The 15203-nt window shown below is 43.2% G+C and overlaps 1 protein-coding gene and 1 long non-coding RNA gene across 2 annotated transcripts in view; one reads left to right on the top strand and one right to left on the bottom strand.

Annotated features, from left to right (window-relative positions):
• Nucleotides 1-15203, top strand: part of LOC122882112 — a 37072-nt gene that overhangs the window by 16026 nt on the left and 5843 nt on the right. The window contains exon 4 of the long non-coding RNA XR_006379281.1: nt 7413-7507. This is a non-coding gene — a long non-coding RNA (uncharacterized LOC122882112). The remainder of the gene's footprint in view (nt 1-7412; nt 7508-15203) is intronic.
• Nucleotides 253-6678, bottom strand: il11a (interleukin 11a). Its single transcript, XM_044209139.1, has 5 exons — nt 6259-6678; nt 5309-5466; nt 2307-2402; nt 2000-2161; nt 253-1836 (listed from the first exon to the last, which is right to left on the bottom strand). The coding sequence occupies exons 1-5, from the start codon at nt 6263-6265 to the stop codon at nt 1657-1659; spliced, it is 603 nt and encodes a 200-aa protein (XP_044065074.1). The 5' UTR covers nt 6266-6678; the 3' UTR covers nt 253-1656.

Genomic DNA, 15203 nt, shown 5'->3' with positions numbered 1-15203 from the left:
TTTATATCTCACTTTAAAAATATTTATAACTTCCAAATTTGACGGAAAGCACTTATCAGTGATGTATATACTATCCAAGATGTTAAAAAATAATTTATAAAGCTTTATTCAGAATGGATATGTATCCGTTCTAGTCTGACTCTGGCGCACAGACTTCCGGGTAACGTAGTATCTGCGTGTGTCTGACCCATAGACCGTATCTTTCACAGTTTACATTGCAGGTTAGGTGGACCACGGTTAAATATGCTCAAATCCATTGTACACATTCTTTAGTATTTATTTCACCAAGGCACATATTTCACATTGAGGCCAATCAGTGTGTGGAAGAGGCATCTTGATGTTCTAACAATAATTTAAACATGATGGTATAATAATAGTAAATAAGAATAAAAACGGTATAAAAGTACAAAAAGATAGGAGACTTGCTCCACTCCAGCACAAAATAAATAGTTCCACCAAGTAACTTAAATAAATAGTCAATACTGTAACAAATACTAGAATAGGAATGAGCAAAAAATATAGTGATAAAATTGGTAAAGTAATCTACATTATATTGTAGAAAACAACATAATATAAAAGGAACTGTATACAACAATTTACATTCTTGTACACTTATGTACACCTGTACAGAACATAGTGTCACAATACATAGTATTTTAAGGCTTTGGGTGTTTAACTAAAAAAAAACAACTTTTCTACCCCAAAGCACAGGTTCAAAATCAGCCATCTCACTCATCCAAGAGGCTAATCCTAACAAGTTTGTGCAAAGAATCTAATCAGGTCCATCAGTGCTCAGCAACAGGGCACATTCAAACAACTTTACCACAACGTTAAATATGCCTCCTCATACAGAATGCGAGAAACAGGCATAGAAAATAGAAACTCTGCCTGTGGTACAAAAGAAAGTATTCACTTCTCTTCGGATACCATCTTGACATTTTCAGATAAATGCAATTCATTTCATAGGCCATCAATTGATATGTTAAGACCTGGCACGTAAAATGTTTGCTTTAAGGGCACTGTAAGTGAGAGATAGTGAAAACCTTGGCTGTCCCAAATGTATGCTACATCTACTGGAAGAAATATTCGCTGAACACATACACAAATGCAAAGTAAATTAAGTTAGTTTAAACAAAAGTCATTATCAGAGCTATAGGTTCAGGAAGTGCTACTGTGTTTTTCTTGAGGATCAGTGAGACACAAGATTACAGAGATGTGGGCAAATAAATTCACGTTTATACAGAAATAAAGATGAGAGTGACACATTATAACTTCAAATAAATAAAATTAAATAAATTACTAACAGTCAATAAATAAATAAATACATAAATAACATGGTCATGAACAAGGCCTTTAGGAGAGAGTTTGGGGAATCATGACATGATCATCGTAGTTAAACTGGCAGTTTGCTTTTAACGGGAATCTTGATGGTTGTAAATGGCTGCAATATAGTGCATCCTTATTGGCTCTGATGGAAAGACACATTCTTCAACACACATGTCATTGGTTGATGTTTGGGCCTCTTAAGAGATGCTATTGACTACAGTGCACACTGACATGGTCCTAATTCCCCTTTGGCTGAGGCGGGACTCCATGTATCCTCACTGGTTCTGCAGCCAAGTAGTTGAAAGGAAAATAATGAATGTGCTTGGATCATCATTGTACTGCAGAGACTTTGGGCTTGAGGCTGACGAATGCTCTGTATGCCCAATCACAGAAGAGCTTGAAGTGTTGAAGAAGCTCATGGCTGGACTGCAGGACATCAAACTGATAGGGGAGATGAGGGGGGAGGGAGGGGGTCGCCGGAGTCAGCCTTGGTGCTTCAACTCTAAGCATCTGTAGGTGAGAAGAAAAACAATTAATTTATTTATCACAGGGTAATAAAGGGATAGCAAACTGTTGTAGAAAATTACACGATTTCCTGCTGAAACTTACATGGATCAATATTAAATTAAACACTGAAGACAACTGAGAATGAAAAGGGGCCTCAGCTCTTTACCTGACGGTGCAGCAGGTTGATGAGGGATTTCATTTCTCTGATTATCTCTACCAGCTTTGGCACTGCAGGGTGTTGGTGTTTCTTTGAAACCTTGTTCAGCCACTCAAAGTGGTGCTCATACAGCTTCAGGTCAGCATGCAGCTGAGAGAGTGTGGGCTTCAGCTGGAAACAACACAGACATACTTTAGAGACTTAGCATGGGTGTGGCAAATCGTAGCTGTGCGAATAAAAACAGACCAGCCCCTTTCCCTTAACAAGCATGCACAAACACACACAGTCACGCACAAAGACATTATCAGAGCATTACCTCAAGATTGTTGAGGTCATTGGCTGATCTGTTGCTCATTTCTGGCAGAGACCTGAACCTGTGGGGCTCCGCGTCTGAGTCAAATGCATGCTCCCTCTGAAAGAGAAAACAAGACACAGAGCAGCCCGTTAGTAATTTGCATCAGCGCAATTTTACTCATCCTGAGACAAATCACGGCAACATGAGGAAAGTATTAGTCTAGCACCTCGATTGGATGACTGTTTTCTGTGCTTAGAGACAGTAGCTCTCACTGAGGGGAGTGTGGTTGATCGGGTCAGTGTGAGTTCACCCAAATTCAGCCACCCCAAATGTCAACAATAAGAGCAAATGACCTGAACCCACAGGATGTTTTCTACAGGGAGCGAGGATAACAACATATGCAGTGACTAAGAAAGCTCCAAGTGGGACAGACAACACAGGGCTGTAGGGAAACTCCAGGGTCACAGCTATAAAAAGATGGAATGACGCAGTGCTGCTGCCCAGCTAGAGTTGTGTTGTAAACTATGTCCAGACGGCTGATGTAGTGCTCATCATGGCCACCAGAGGGGGATAAACAACCTGACTGCAGGTTTATGGAGTTCTACCTTACAAAGGCAGCTGTAGTATTAAAGATGTACGCCTGATTCAGTAATGAATGGGGATAAATGGAGATGACTGATGTGGCATGCGTCATTTCCAATCAGTAGAGGAACATAACAACATTAGGATAATGAGTGCTGAGAAATGTTTTGTGTAAACAGGTTGTGTGTGCTTAATGCTTCCTTAACCTGTTATGCAGTGTTTTCCTTGCTCAACTGTTTGCCTCCAGTTGTTTGTGTTGATGTTTTTAGTGATGAATGTGCCGCATTGTCTTGCATGTCTCTCGATCAGCCTTTCACAAGAACTCACTTATGTTTGTGGTCCAATGTTTTGTCTTTGTTTGCTTTTGTCCCCTTCCATCCCTTGCTTCCCTCTTCTCTCTCTCTCTCTCTCTCGCTCTCTCGCTCTCTCCCTCTCTCCCTCTCTCCCTCTCTCCCTCTCCTTTCCCTCTCTCTGTCTCATACCAGGTGCACAAGCACATGCAACATCACGTGCACATGTGCATGCATGCACACACATACACCACTGGCTTGTCATCTAGTTGGCTCTCTGATCTCTTCATCTCTTGTGGTTTTTGCTCCATCTTTCTCAGCCTTTAATTCTCCCTCTTATCCTCCTTTTCTTGCTCTCTCCATCGTAGATCATGACCTCACCCGACAGAACTTAGCATCCAGCCTTTTTCTTCCTGAATGCAAATACTGGAATGTGATAAATCTTTTTGATTTTTATCAAGTCACTTTGCTGTGGCGACCGAAAGCAAAACACCAAACACCGCACCTACACAACCATGACTATTTACAGAACCCTAAATGCATACACACACAGCCACAAAAATGCATACACACAAATGCATGTACATATACACATTTGCACCCATACTGTATGCATGCAAATTCACATAGACTCACTTACACACATACGCAGTTGCATCGGAAAACTTATATAGTGCACACCCACATTTCTCTCTCTTTAAAGCATCAGTTTCATTGCTTTTTTGCAGGGACTTTCCATGGATTCCCATTCTATTTATCTTTCCTAACTTGTTCCTCGCTTTAGTGGAATTCCACACAATAAGGAAAGAAAATTAAAAATAAATCTTCCGTGTTACTGAACACTGTCTAATACTATCCCCAACACCCTTTGATGATGCTGGTTTGTTCACATCTGGGTGCCAGGTTAGACTGCTGCTACACAATGGCCTGTAACATTGTTTTAAAGCAACAAACCCTCACACACACATACAGGACACACACACACACACACACACACGTTCTGAACACTAACTACTGGCCAAGACTAGAGAGAGTATGTGGCTATTTTTGATTTTATCCCCTGAACAAAAGAGTTTAAAGATTTGCATAATGCAAAAATAGAATCTAGATCAGTCATGTGAAACCAAAGATGCAGAGATATGATCCCGCTTTCTTTTCACCTGTTAAAACACAGTGTTGATACACAATCACCAGCTGCAGCCAAATCTTGGCTAAGTTCTCAAATCTGATTTTCCTACCCACTTGACTGTCAACAAAAGAAGATTTCGGGCCAGAGTTGTCAGTACGGTGCAAGTGATTCACATTTCATTGGAGAAAAAACTCCTCCAACTCCATACTCACTTCCACAGTCTAGCCGCAGAACATAAACATGTTTCTTTGTAAACAGACATGTGATATTCTTTGTCATTTCAGAGATGGTATGCTTTGCAGTTCTGACTTAGCTGGATCCAGGTACAGTGTTGATATGTAGTTCTAAATTTGTCTTGATGGGAGATATTAAACTGATTCCTAGAACTTTATGTTTTGTTTCTCCATCCCCTTCACCACATCATATATTTTGCTAGACCAACACTGTGTTGGTCTAGAAAAATAAATGTGTGTTTATTCTCCTTAATTCCATAAAACTTGATATTAATTTTATTGCACATTTACTGGACTGGATAAAGGCACTGGCCTGGCCACCAATCTTCCTGCTGCCACCACCAGTCAGGTGGCAGACCAGGAGGTTGCTGAGTCAGACCTCCCTTCCCTTCCAAGTCTAGTGTGGATTAAAAGTGAGCTCACTCAGTCAAATCTCCCCCGAGGCTTTTGCTGCCCTGATCTAAGCATGCACATGGACTCCTGCCAGTCTGTCATCAATGAAAGCAGCTTAAGTCAATCTGAACTCCTGAGCAAACCTAGTATAGTTCAGCCAAACAGTTTCCACAACAGAGCATGGTGCAGAGTTAGTGCTGCTTAGGGTGTGATGTTACCTAAACTGAAAGGTAAGATTAACACCAAAATCCAATTAGTTGGAAAATCCTTCTAATTGCATCCTCTTCCATCCTCACACTAACAATTCAATTAGCATAAGATAATCAGGGCCTCATTAGCCTCTCCTCCAATCAATAGTTTGAGATTGGTAATCATCATGACGACATTGTCACTTACCAGCAGTTCTTGGGTGAGCTTCATTAGATTTTTGGTCTGATTGGACAGTTTATCCATGTCAGTGGGCCGCCGCTGTGGTACTGGAGATGCAGACGTGAACACAGGCAGCTGAGCCAATAGCAGCGAGAAGAGCAGCGATGAGGAGGAGTCCAGCAGCACTGTAGGGATAGAACAAAACGGAAGCAATTAGTGGAGAGGCGCTGTCATCTCGCCATAATGATAATGACCTCAGGCCAAGGCTGTCAGCGCCAGGGGAAGATATTGCACCATAATATAAACAATAGCTCCAGACTTGGCAGAGGAATCCTGAAGAGCTTCAGTGCCAGAGTCATGTTTTCACAGGCTGAATGCAAATCATTAAATCATTAACTGCCGGGCTTTGACACTGAATATCACCATATCACTCCTTTACCATAAGCAACACAATGAATGCTGTTGATTGTCACACCTGCAACTGGATAGGTACGTGAGTTGGTGGTAACAAATTATATAGACCCAGCCAAGTCAACTCTCTAACAGTAAGCTCATTCATTCTTTTCCTTTCAAGTTCAAATACAAGGTAGACTAAGTATTAAAAGGGAACCACAGTGGTGTTGAAATGATGAATGCTTGATAATTACAGGTGAACCACAAGAATCACAGCCAAAATAACACTGCAGGAGCATCTGAGCTCCCTGTCCTAGTGTAACTTTTACAGTTTAGGGATCAGAGAGAGAACAAAGTTGTCCATACTGAATGTCAAGTCAATTGTTTAGAATTTAATCTATCAATCAGTAATTAAATTTAGTCTGTATAGGAACAGTAAAATTACTGTTAACAGTCATATAAACGGTATAAACCCACAATTTAAATATAGTGTTTAGAAATAAAATACAACAAAGCTGTAAAATCAATGATAATTTACAACTAAAGGAAATTATGAATTAAAATGCATTCATACAAACACTTACATTTCATATTGGTTCGGATCCAAGGGATAGGTAAACCAGCAAACAAACTTGGATAAATAAATATATGGAAAATTAATAAATAAATTGAACTCCGGAAACTGTCACGTGCTCCGGTTTCTTCTTCGCACTCAGTCAGAGTAATGAGGAAAGTTGTCAGGACGAGAGAGAATGAATGAGAGAGCAGAGTGATGACTGAAGCACACAGAGAGAAAGTAAGAAAAGGAAGGTAAAAGTCAATATCGCCAAACTTTCTGCCTGTGGTAAAGTTTGAGATGAGCCCCTTGTAGTCTTTTATGGAGTGCTGAAGGCAGAGAGACACTTAGACAGTTTGGAGAGAGAGAGAGGCAACAGAAATGCAGAGAGAGGGATGCGAGTGTGGTAAGTCCAATTTTTGCGCGCAGTGAAGTGTTTAGGCTTGTTTAAAACTTCCTTTATAAAGACGTCGGGCCTATGACACATCGGCAGTGACTCACTTCATTCATAAAAACACACACACACACACACACACACACACAGAGACACACGCTCTCTCTCTCTCCCCTCTCTCTCTCTCTTCCTCCTCCCCTCCCTGCTGCCTGTCTCCCTTTGCGAAACTTAAAAAAAATGTTCCGTTGTTTTTTTTTCTTTCCTCTATCACTTTCTCCCGTCCTGTCCTGTCGCTATCTCCAGCACTTCCTCCGTCGCATCCCGCTACCTGCGCCAATCAGTCCCATCTACCTACTTTTTATCTTTCCATCTCCAAATCTCTTCCCCCCTCTCTCTCTCTCTCTATCACTGCAGACGTTTTAAAAAGCCCATTGTTTTCATGTGTATCAGCATATCTCATGTAACCATGTATCTTTCAGAGCCTCTAGTTTTACCTGCCCTTTCCTTTTCTTGTGCTGGCTGGTGTTATGTGCTGCATTCAAGGGTGAAATGTCACAGAAAGTGTATTATTGAATTTATGGCAGGGCCATTTTAGACTAAACATGCCACATTCCCTGTATTATAGCTAATAAGCACAGCAAACACCTTTTCTCTCCCATATTTCTCTCCCTGCTTTTCTCACCCCTTGCTCTTTTTTTCAGAGCCCCTCCTGAGACAGCAGCCTGTTATTTCCACTGCCCCCCCACCCACCTCCTCTCTTTTTTTTCACTCCTTCTCTCCCTCTCCAGGGTGAAGGAAAGAGTGAGGAGTGAGAGACGGATAGGAGCAGGAGAGAGGTGTTGTCCAGACCAGAAGGGGCCTCTGAAAGTGTTGCATAGAAACAGTGAGCGGGGACACACACACACACACACACACACACACACACACACACACACACCATAGGACATTAACACAGGCACACACTTCAGGGGTGGGGGGTGGTTGATGGGGTCAACACAACAGACACACACACACACACACAAAACATGCACATGGATGCATACACACGACACGTGCTGTGTCATTGGAAAACATGCTGCTCTAATAAACCAAAACAAACACACCAAAAAGACGCTTTCTAGCTCAGAAAACTCACATTCTGATACGTGCAGAAACATAACACACATCAACATGATTTCTCACACTCTGTATATTTCTCTTTCTTTCACACACACAGACACACACACACAAACACACAGAGCGGGGCAGCCTGGAAATACTCAGTCAGGTGCAGTAAAGCGTGGCCTACTATTGCAAAGGGCAAGAATTAGTTTCCAGTCATCACAGAGGGACAATTGATGCATCACACTGTACACACACTGTATATCACAAGGGAGTCAATAGGTGCGTTTACATCCGCCTGTATTTATGCACATTTTCAATTTGCGCATAAAAACACTGAGTGGAAATGCCGAAAACCCTCAAAATATCACCAAAGAGTTTTTAGGCTTGACAGGGATGGAAAAGTTGGTGTATCAATGAAAGAAAGATGCAACAAAATGCAACGGAAACAGACATAGCCAATTAATTATGATGTACATGAAGCATGTGACTTAAAGCTTCTGGTCTACGGAAGAGATAAAAAATGGTGGCAGATGAAAACATCAGATCTGTGGGGAGCAATGACTGTAACCTTCCTCAAATTAATACATGAAACAACATAAATGCCACATTTCCATCATGTTTTTTTAATTTTTTCCCCCACCATTTGAAGTTTGACTGGCGCACACTTAATTACGTCATCATGTTGCACCCTATTCTTCTGCTATGGTTTAATGGAACCAGACTGGAGAATCAGGGCCAGGTACTGCTTATCTTGATGAACCAACTCCTAATATTCGCATAACAGTAGTGGACGGCAACGCGCATGACTCTGCATATTCTTTTGCAGATTTTGTGAAAATTCAGTTAAAATTTTTGCTACATTTGGATGGAAACCTGACTATAGACACACGCTCACAAAGGGAGTGAGAGAGCATGAGGGGCAGAGAACAGGGAAAAGGAAGAAAGTGTTTTGGAGTCTGGGTGTGAGATTAGGAGACCCTCATTCACAGACATACACTCATGGTGTGGTTAGAAAATAATTAGTGGTGGGCCTTGTATGCGCACACTCGCACACTCATACACATATACACACAGAGTTGCCAGTCCGGTGGTGGGCCTACACAGACAAACAAACACCCTCCAAATGATGAGGGTCTGGTGGCAGCAAGTGGGTGGCGGAGTTGTTGTGGTGAAAAAGGGTCATACTCTGTTTTCTCGGGTCAACAGTAGAGAAGAAAAGCAGGGAAAGGAGGAGAGCAGGAGAAGAAGGAGAGGAAATAGATGAGTGCGGTTGGACGTAGGGAGATATTGACACACTCGCTCTTTTTAATTTCCCACATCAAAGGGTCGTTTGAAGACACAGCTGGGGAGAGAAGAAAAGAAAAAGTGAAGTTAGTCACTCTCCTTCATTCCCTCTCTGGGCTGCCTCTCATGATGGGGGTCTCCTGGGTGGTTCTGAAGCACACAGTCTTCTGTTAGGCCATCCGCCAGCGCTGATCACTCACACACTACAGGGTGGGTGCCCTTTAAGTGTGTGTGTGTGTGTGTGTGTGTGTGTGTGTGTCTGTGGGAGTGTGTGCGTACGTGCATAGATGTCAGTGCGCAAAATAAAAAGAGTTATGTATGTTTGTTTAGACTTTTGTTTTTGTGTGTGAGAGAGCGAGCACACACTGGCACATGCCTGTTGGAAAAGGGGGAATCCAGGGTTTGTGTAAATGGGTGTGCATACAGTATATGTGTGTAATTATGGGTATGTGGTGGTATAAGTGCGGTGTCTGTATATCGTGCATGAGCATCAGTGTTTGTATGTGCGTCTGAGTGTTTGTGTGTGGCCTTCATATGCTACCCATTACATCACCAATCTGTGTAAACCACCATAGGAGGAGAAACAGAGTGAGACACTCAGACTACGACCTCAAAGACATCAGAGAGGAAGGGGAACCTGTGACAGGGCCTGCCAGGCCTCGCTGCCAGACAAACTTTACTCACACAAGCTTCACTCAATTCGGTCATGCTTTACACTAGGTTTCCTGTGCGCCATGGCATGTATTCACACATTATTACGCAGGCTTCAAATCATTTGAATGCCTCACACTTTTCGCTCACCTTTAGCCGGGCTATTAATCCACACAGTTGCGCGATTCATTCGCCATTTGCCACTTTAAAAACATTGATTTAAACAAATTCAGAATGAGTATTAGTGTAATCATTTTCATAGTTCATCTCACAAGGAAGAGCTTAAGCAAGAATAGTTTTTTTTTATTATGTTGGGGATTTTTGTTCACTGTTTACTTTAGTGTGATTAGGTTTGTAGTCTGATTATGTGAACAAATACCAAATCAGCCCATTCTGATAATGTGGGTTTTCCTATAAAAGTTTGTTGCCGTGGGTTCATTTCCATGTCCAGGTGCATGATAAAGTAGTCTTGTGGATTTTAGGGTTAAGTCTCATGTTCTGCTTACCTCAAAGTATCATATGTAAACAGTGCAAATGTTGGCTGTGACGCAACGCTGCTCCAATGGTAAAAGGGAGAAGGAGTAGTAATAAATTCATCATTTTTATGTTGCACCCTCATTTCCTCTAGGGCATTCCAGCAGGGCTTGTGTAAACAAACACAAAGATTACGTTCAAAGGGAAAACCAAAGGTCCGAGCTATTACTGTTAATATTTACTCTCCTATAACAGGACACTTTCAAGTTTCCCCATGACCTCCTCCACCTCTTCTCCTCTTCCTCTCTGCTCCGTCATTCTGTCCCCCATTCATTCTCTCCAGCTCGCTGCCAAGTGCTTGATTCCGTCGGGATCCTATCTGGGGAATTGTCATGGTAACCTTACCCTAACTCGCTACCCACCATCATCATCTCCCCATCCCCCTTCTCCCCTCCGCTTGCCCCCTTACTTCAACCTACGTCAGAGAGCAAGTGAGTGTGTTAATAGTTCAGGGGGGATAGGAGGGAGAAATAGTGACACACAGGAGGGGGCTGCAGTCATTGAGCAATAAAGTGACGTCTTTGACTCTCTCTTTCTCACTGTCAGTGATCAGTGTTAAAGCGCTGTTGTCCTCTTTAAAAAGGATATATGACAAGAGACCCTCCTCTTAAGCCCCCCTCCATCTCCCCTCCACTGGCAAGTCTTTAGTTGAGAAAACTCCCCATGGATGTGATTTACTAATTATGCATGTCAATTGCTCTCTTCCTTTTTCATGCGAGCTGCCCACTGGAGGCAGATATGGCTGTTGTGCATCTGTTGCTTTGCCTTTTTATTAGACCATTAAATGGGGACATTAACCAGCATCATTATTGCAGGTTTCCTCCACTGGCTCAGCTCACAGAGCCGCGCAAAGGACAGGATGCAGGGATGAAAGGGAGAGCATAAGGCAAACGTCTCTCCTGGCAGAAACCGGGGGAGCAAAATGTTCAAAATCAGCTCTCTATTAAACACACATTTACGAGGCTCATTTTGTTTGGAAACCAAACTCTATGGTATGTGACAAAACATAGTGTACGTGTGTGTATGCATGTGTGTGTGTGCGTGTGCATGTGTAACAGCGAGAGTCAGCCGAAATCCTCTTCCTCTCTGACTCTGCGTTACTCACCTGTTCACGTTCCCCTCGTGCTCTCACTGTGTCCAAGCCGGTTTTGCGTCTGCCAGTGAGGAAATCTCTGAATGAACTAGTTGAAGCAATAGGTCAGAGACAGAGTGTGAGAAGGAGAAGAAGGGGGGGGGCTTCAGCGGGAAGCAAGCAACCCACGCAAAAGGAACTTTTTACTGTGCAAACACTCTTTCCATCTACCCTGCTTGCTCCCTCCATCTCAGACTGGTGTTAATACACTGGAGAGCCCAGGCCTGTCTCAGAGCTCCCGTTTCCCCAGCTCCTCTCACCGCCATTCTCAGTCGCCCTAAACATTCTTTCCTCCCCTGTCATTGCGTGTCCTGTCTGCATCTCTCTCTCTCTCCCATCTCTTCCTCCTTTCAAAGTGCTTCCCCTCAGCTCCCTCTTACTTTCTCTTTCACACATGCACTCGCTTCCACATCACATCCCTCTCTCCTCTTGCTCTCTCTTGTTTTCTCTGGTGTACAGGAGGATCAATTAAATATAGTACAAGAATAGTACAAGCTTTAAACTATCAAAGCATATGTAATCAAGCATGTGCATGTAAACAGTGAATTATTATTATCACCTGGCTGCAATATCTATCCAGTGAACCTGTAGAGAAGTTTTCATAAAAGTAAAAGAAAAGGGAGTAAAAGTGAAGGTGAAGGTGCTATTTTTGGTGCATTCCTGAGCGTGCAGAATAGTTATCCAGGAGACATTACTTGTGCATTCCCTGTCCCTTTGTCAGCCTTGCACCGTTTCTGTGGTGAGTTACTACATCTGTCTGTGTGTGTTGTCTGTGTGTGTGTCTGAGAGTGATGTATACTGTATCAGAGCTGACCACTACTTGTGCGCCGTGCGTCTGCATCAGCCACACACTGAGCCTGTTGTCGTGTTATTCTACGGAAGCTGAGAGCTGCTGACAAACTCTCAGGGGAAATGGGGAGGGCTGTGTGTGTGTGTGTGTGTGTGTGTGTGTGTGTGTGTGTGTAAGGGGGCAGTGGGGGCTGGAGAGACAACCAGGAAAGAGTGAGAGGAGCGGGAAGACAAAAGGAAGAGGACTTGTGTGACGTCGTAGTTTGCCCGACTGAGTGACTTTGTCAACGTGATGTGACCTCAGTCACATGGCGGAGTGGGAGGATGTCCTTTTGCAGACAGATGGACACACACATACACACAGACACACAAACAAACTCGCAGAAACACACATATGCTTACGTCTGTTAGACAGTTTACTCCAGCATTTAAAACAATTTATAACCCACTACCCCCTTTAACCTGACATGGCCTGGCAGTTTCTGTGCATGCTGACGCACATCAGGCCCCTGGCCATTCATTAAATTAACTCTCATTACACCCTGACAATCATAAATCAACCACCCACAACAATGATAGCAGATAACACAACTTATAACAGAGCACATGGGCAGCTGTATTGATTCTACCATCGTTCCACCGACCACTTCCTGTGCGTCAGCCATGCTGAGTGTGTAAATTTCATCATAACTAAGAGCAAACACAGGAAAGGAAATTTCATATCCGCATGTTGTCACTGTTCATGTTTTCAAATAACGTACAGACGGGGATCTGCGAGCTGAGTACAACAGTTTGGAGGCAGAGTGCATTTGAAAATGTTTGGAAATCAAAAAGTCTTCTCTCCACATTCAGTAGGCTGTGCTTTGACCGCACAGGGAGGGGAGGCGGACCTCAAGTTCACTGAAATGTCAACTTTGGTTTGAAGTGACTTTGACTTAAAGTGGTGAAAACACGGCACAGAAGATACACTGTCTTCGTCTTTTAGATTGAGATTTCTGCAGTTGTTGTCGTATCACAGTTTGATTTTTTTGCATTCTCTTGTGGAAAGAAAACATTTACTGAAAATGTTTATATAAACTGTGAACTACCTATCCCTCATACTTCTTGGACACACTATCTTATCTCTGGAATAGTGAGAGAAAGATATGGAAGTAATGTGTTTGCGTGCATTCTTCGTAACCACCATTATCATTATCTCCAGCTGACAAGTCTCAGTCTGACGGCCATCTTTTCCTTGTACATCTGCACGACCTGTCACAACCCCAACGTCTCTCCGGTTTTATTTTCTTGACCTTTGCTCATTGTGGGAACTCACAAAAGCTTTGTTTAGTGTGCAGTTAGAGAACCACCTCTATCCTTGGAGGACTATGACTAAGAGGAATGACATGAAAGTTATTCTAATCTCTCTATTCTTGTTCCCAATGTTTATGTGCGCTTTGACCCCCTGCTGTTCCCAATTAGCCACAAACTGCTCTGTTGGGAGATATTTAAATGCCTTACATGTCTTATTTTATCAATAACAGTTTGTGAGTCAAGGGCATAGAAATGAAAGCTATCCAGAATTTTCTATTTTTGGCACCAAGTTCACACACATTACCATTACTCCCCCACCACCATTGTCTTTTTATGTCTCCCCCTCCCTTTTCTCCCTGACTCCTCATCCTCTTTCTGTTCATTAATCACACTGTCCATTCTCATCAGAAGGTCACTGTTGGATATATGAATGGTGTCAGTTGGCCTCAGTGTCTGCCTTGCATTACAGACGCCCTCGCATCTGGCTGGACCCCCGGTAGTGCCAGGAAGCATGCCAGGAATGCAAGGAATGGTCCAGTGAGCGATAAGAAGGAAATTCCCCGCATCAGACTGGACTAAAAGCCCAGAAACAACAGGCACATGGACAATCACTGGGGAGAAATGAAAAGGATGAGAGTGGTGGGATGGGAGGGGATGAAACAGGATGCCTGGACAGACATAGGTCTAGGTTTGAAACTGAGACAATAAACACAGTGACAGCGGCTATCCTTGGAAGCTGAGAGTGATGACGAGGATAGGATGGTGACACATTAAAAAAGAAAAGAAAGGACTGGGATGGGTTGGGTTGGGGTGGGAGAGAGATAGGTGAGACGGTCATGGAGAAAAGAGCCAATGACCAACGATAAAGGTGGGATTAGAAAAAACAAAGTGATGCCATGGAAGAGCATGACAAACAAAGATAGCAATGGCAAAGACGTAAAACAGACTATCACCCATCTAAAGGGTATTGGGCGAGAGCAAAGGACAACTGTGGGATAGGAAGAGGGAATAGAGATAGAGGCATGTCACAGGAAAGGCGAACCCCTTTAATCAGCACCTGATTGGGTGACAGTGAGTGGGAAGAGGAGGACACACACACAGCGCACAGGCAGATTTCTGGCTGGTGAATCCTTGGGTTTGACTGACAGCACCGCTTTATGACTCACTGACCCGTCTTTTCTACTGTCTCCTACACTGTGCCATCTGCAGAGGCTTTCAAGCTCAGTTTGAACAGCGAACACAACATTGTCAAACCTTGATCCAGATTAGCTTCCCTTCTGTAGTGACCTACTAAATCCGACTTTACATCGATGTCTACTAACGAGCCAAGTCTACATCCCTTTTGTCTGGCTGCTGGTGCTGATTTGGGGGCAGCCAGTCGGTAATTGAGAGCTGCTCTGCTAAATTGCACCAGGAGGGATTGGATTACCTACCACCAGGGTAGTCCCCCCCCCCCTTCTCGCTTCCCTGTTTCCCCTGGATTACATCAGAGTTTAGGCTCCTTCATTTGTGAGTAAGCACATACCTCACAGTCACACAGGAGGCCAGAAACATGCCTAATGTGTTAGAACAGAAAGGTGGATAATGGGCTATATGGAGGAGGGCAGGAAGTGTAAACCTTCCTGTACATGGTTTTCTATTCACCTCCAGTGGAAAGATAAGAGATGTAGAGGAGGTTTGATGGTGATCTAGTTTCTGTTTATGCATGCTGGTGTGTGTATGTGTGTGCATGTGTGTTTATGGTTCCTATCTGGCCTAAACCCAGGCTTTTCTGTATTCAGATCATAAATAA

Source organism: Siniperca chuatsi, linkage group LG9 (genome assembly GCF_020085105.1).
Source record: "Siniperca chuatsi isolate FFG_IHB_CAS linkage group LG9, ASM2008510v1, whole genome shotgun sequence".
Taxonomy (NCBI): domain Eukaryota; kingdom Metazoa; phylum Chordata; class Actinopteri; order Centrarchiformes; family Sinipercidae; genus Siniperca; species Siniperca chuatsi.
The sequence above is the reverse complement of the archived record's forward strand: the minus strand, read 5'-3'. Positions and strand labels throughout refer to the sequence as shown.

Excerpts from the sequence above, each read along its gene's own strand:
- il11a (XM_044209139.1), bottom strand. Across the intron at positions 2,162-2,306 it reads ATGACCTCAACAATCTTGAG|CTGAAGCCCACACTCTCTCA; the intron begins GTAATGCTCTGA and ends TGTTGTTTCCAG. Across the intron at positions 1,837-1,999 it reads TCAACCTGCTGCACCGTCAG|ATGCTTAGAGTTGAAGCACC; the intron begins GTAAAGAGCTGA and ends TCTCACCTACAG.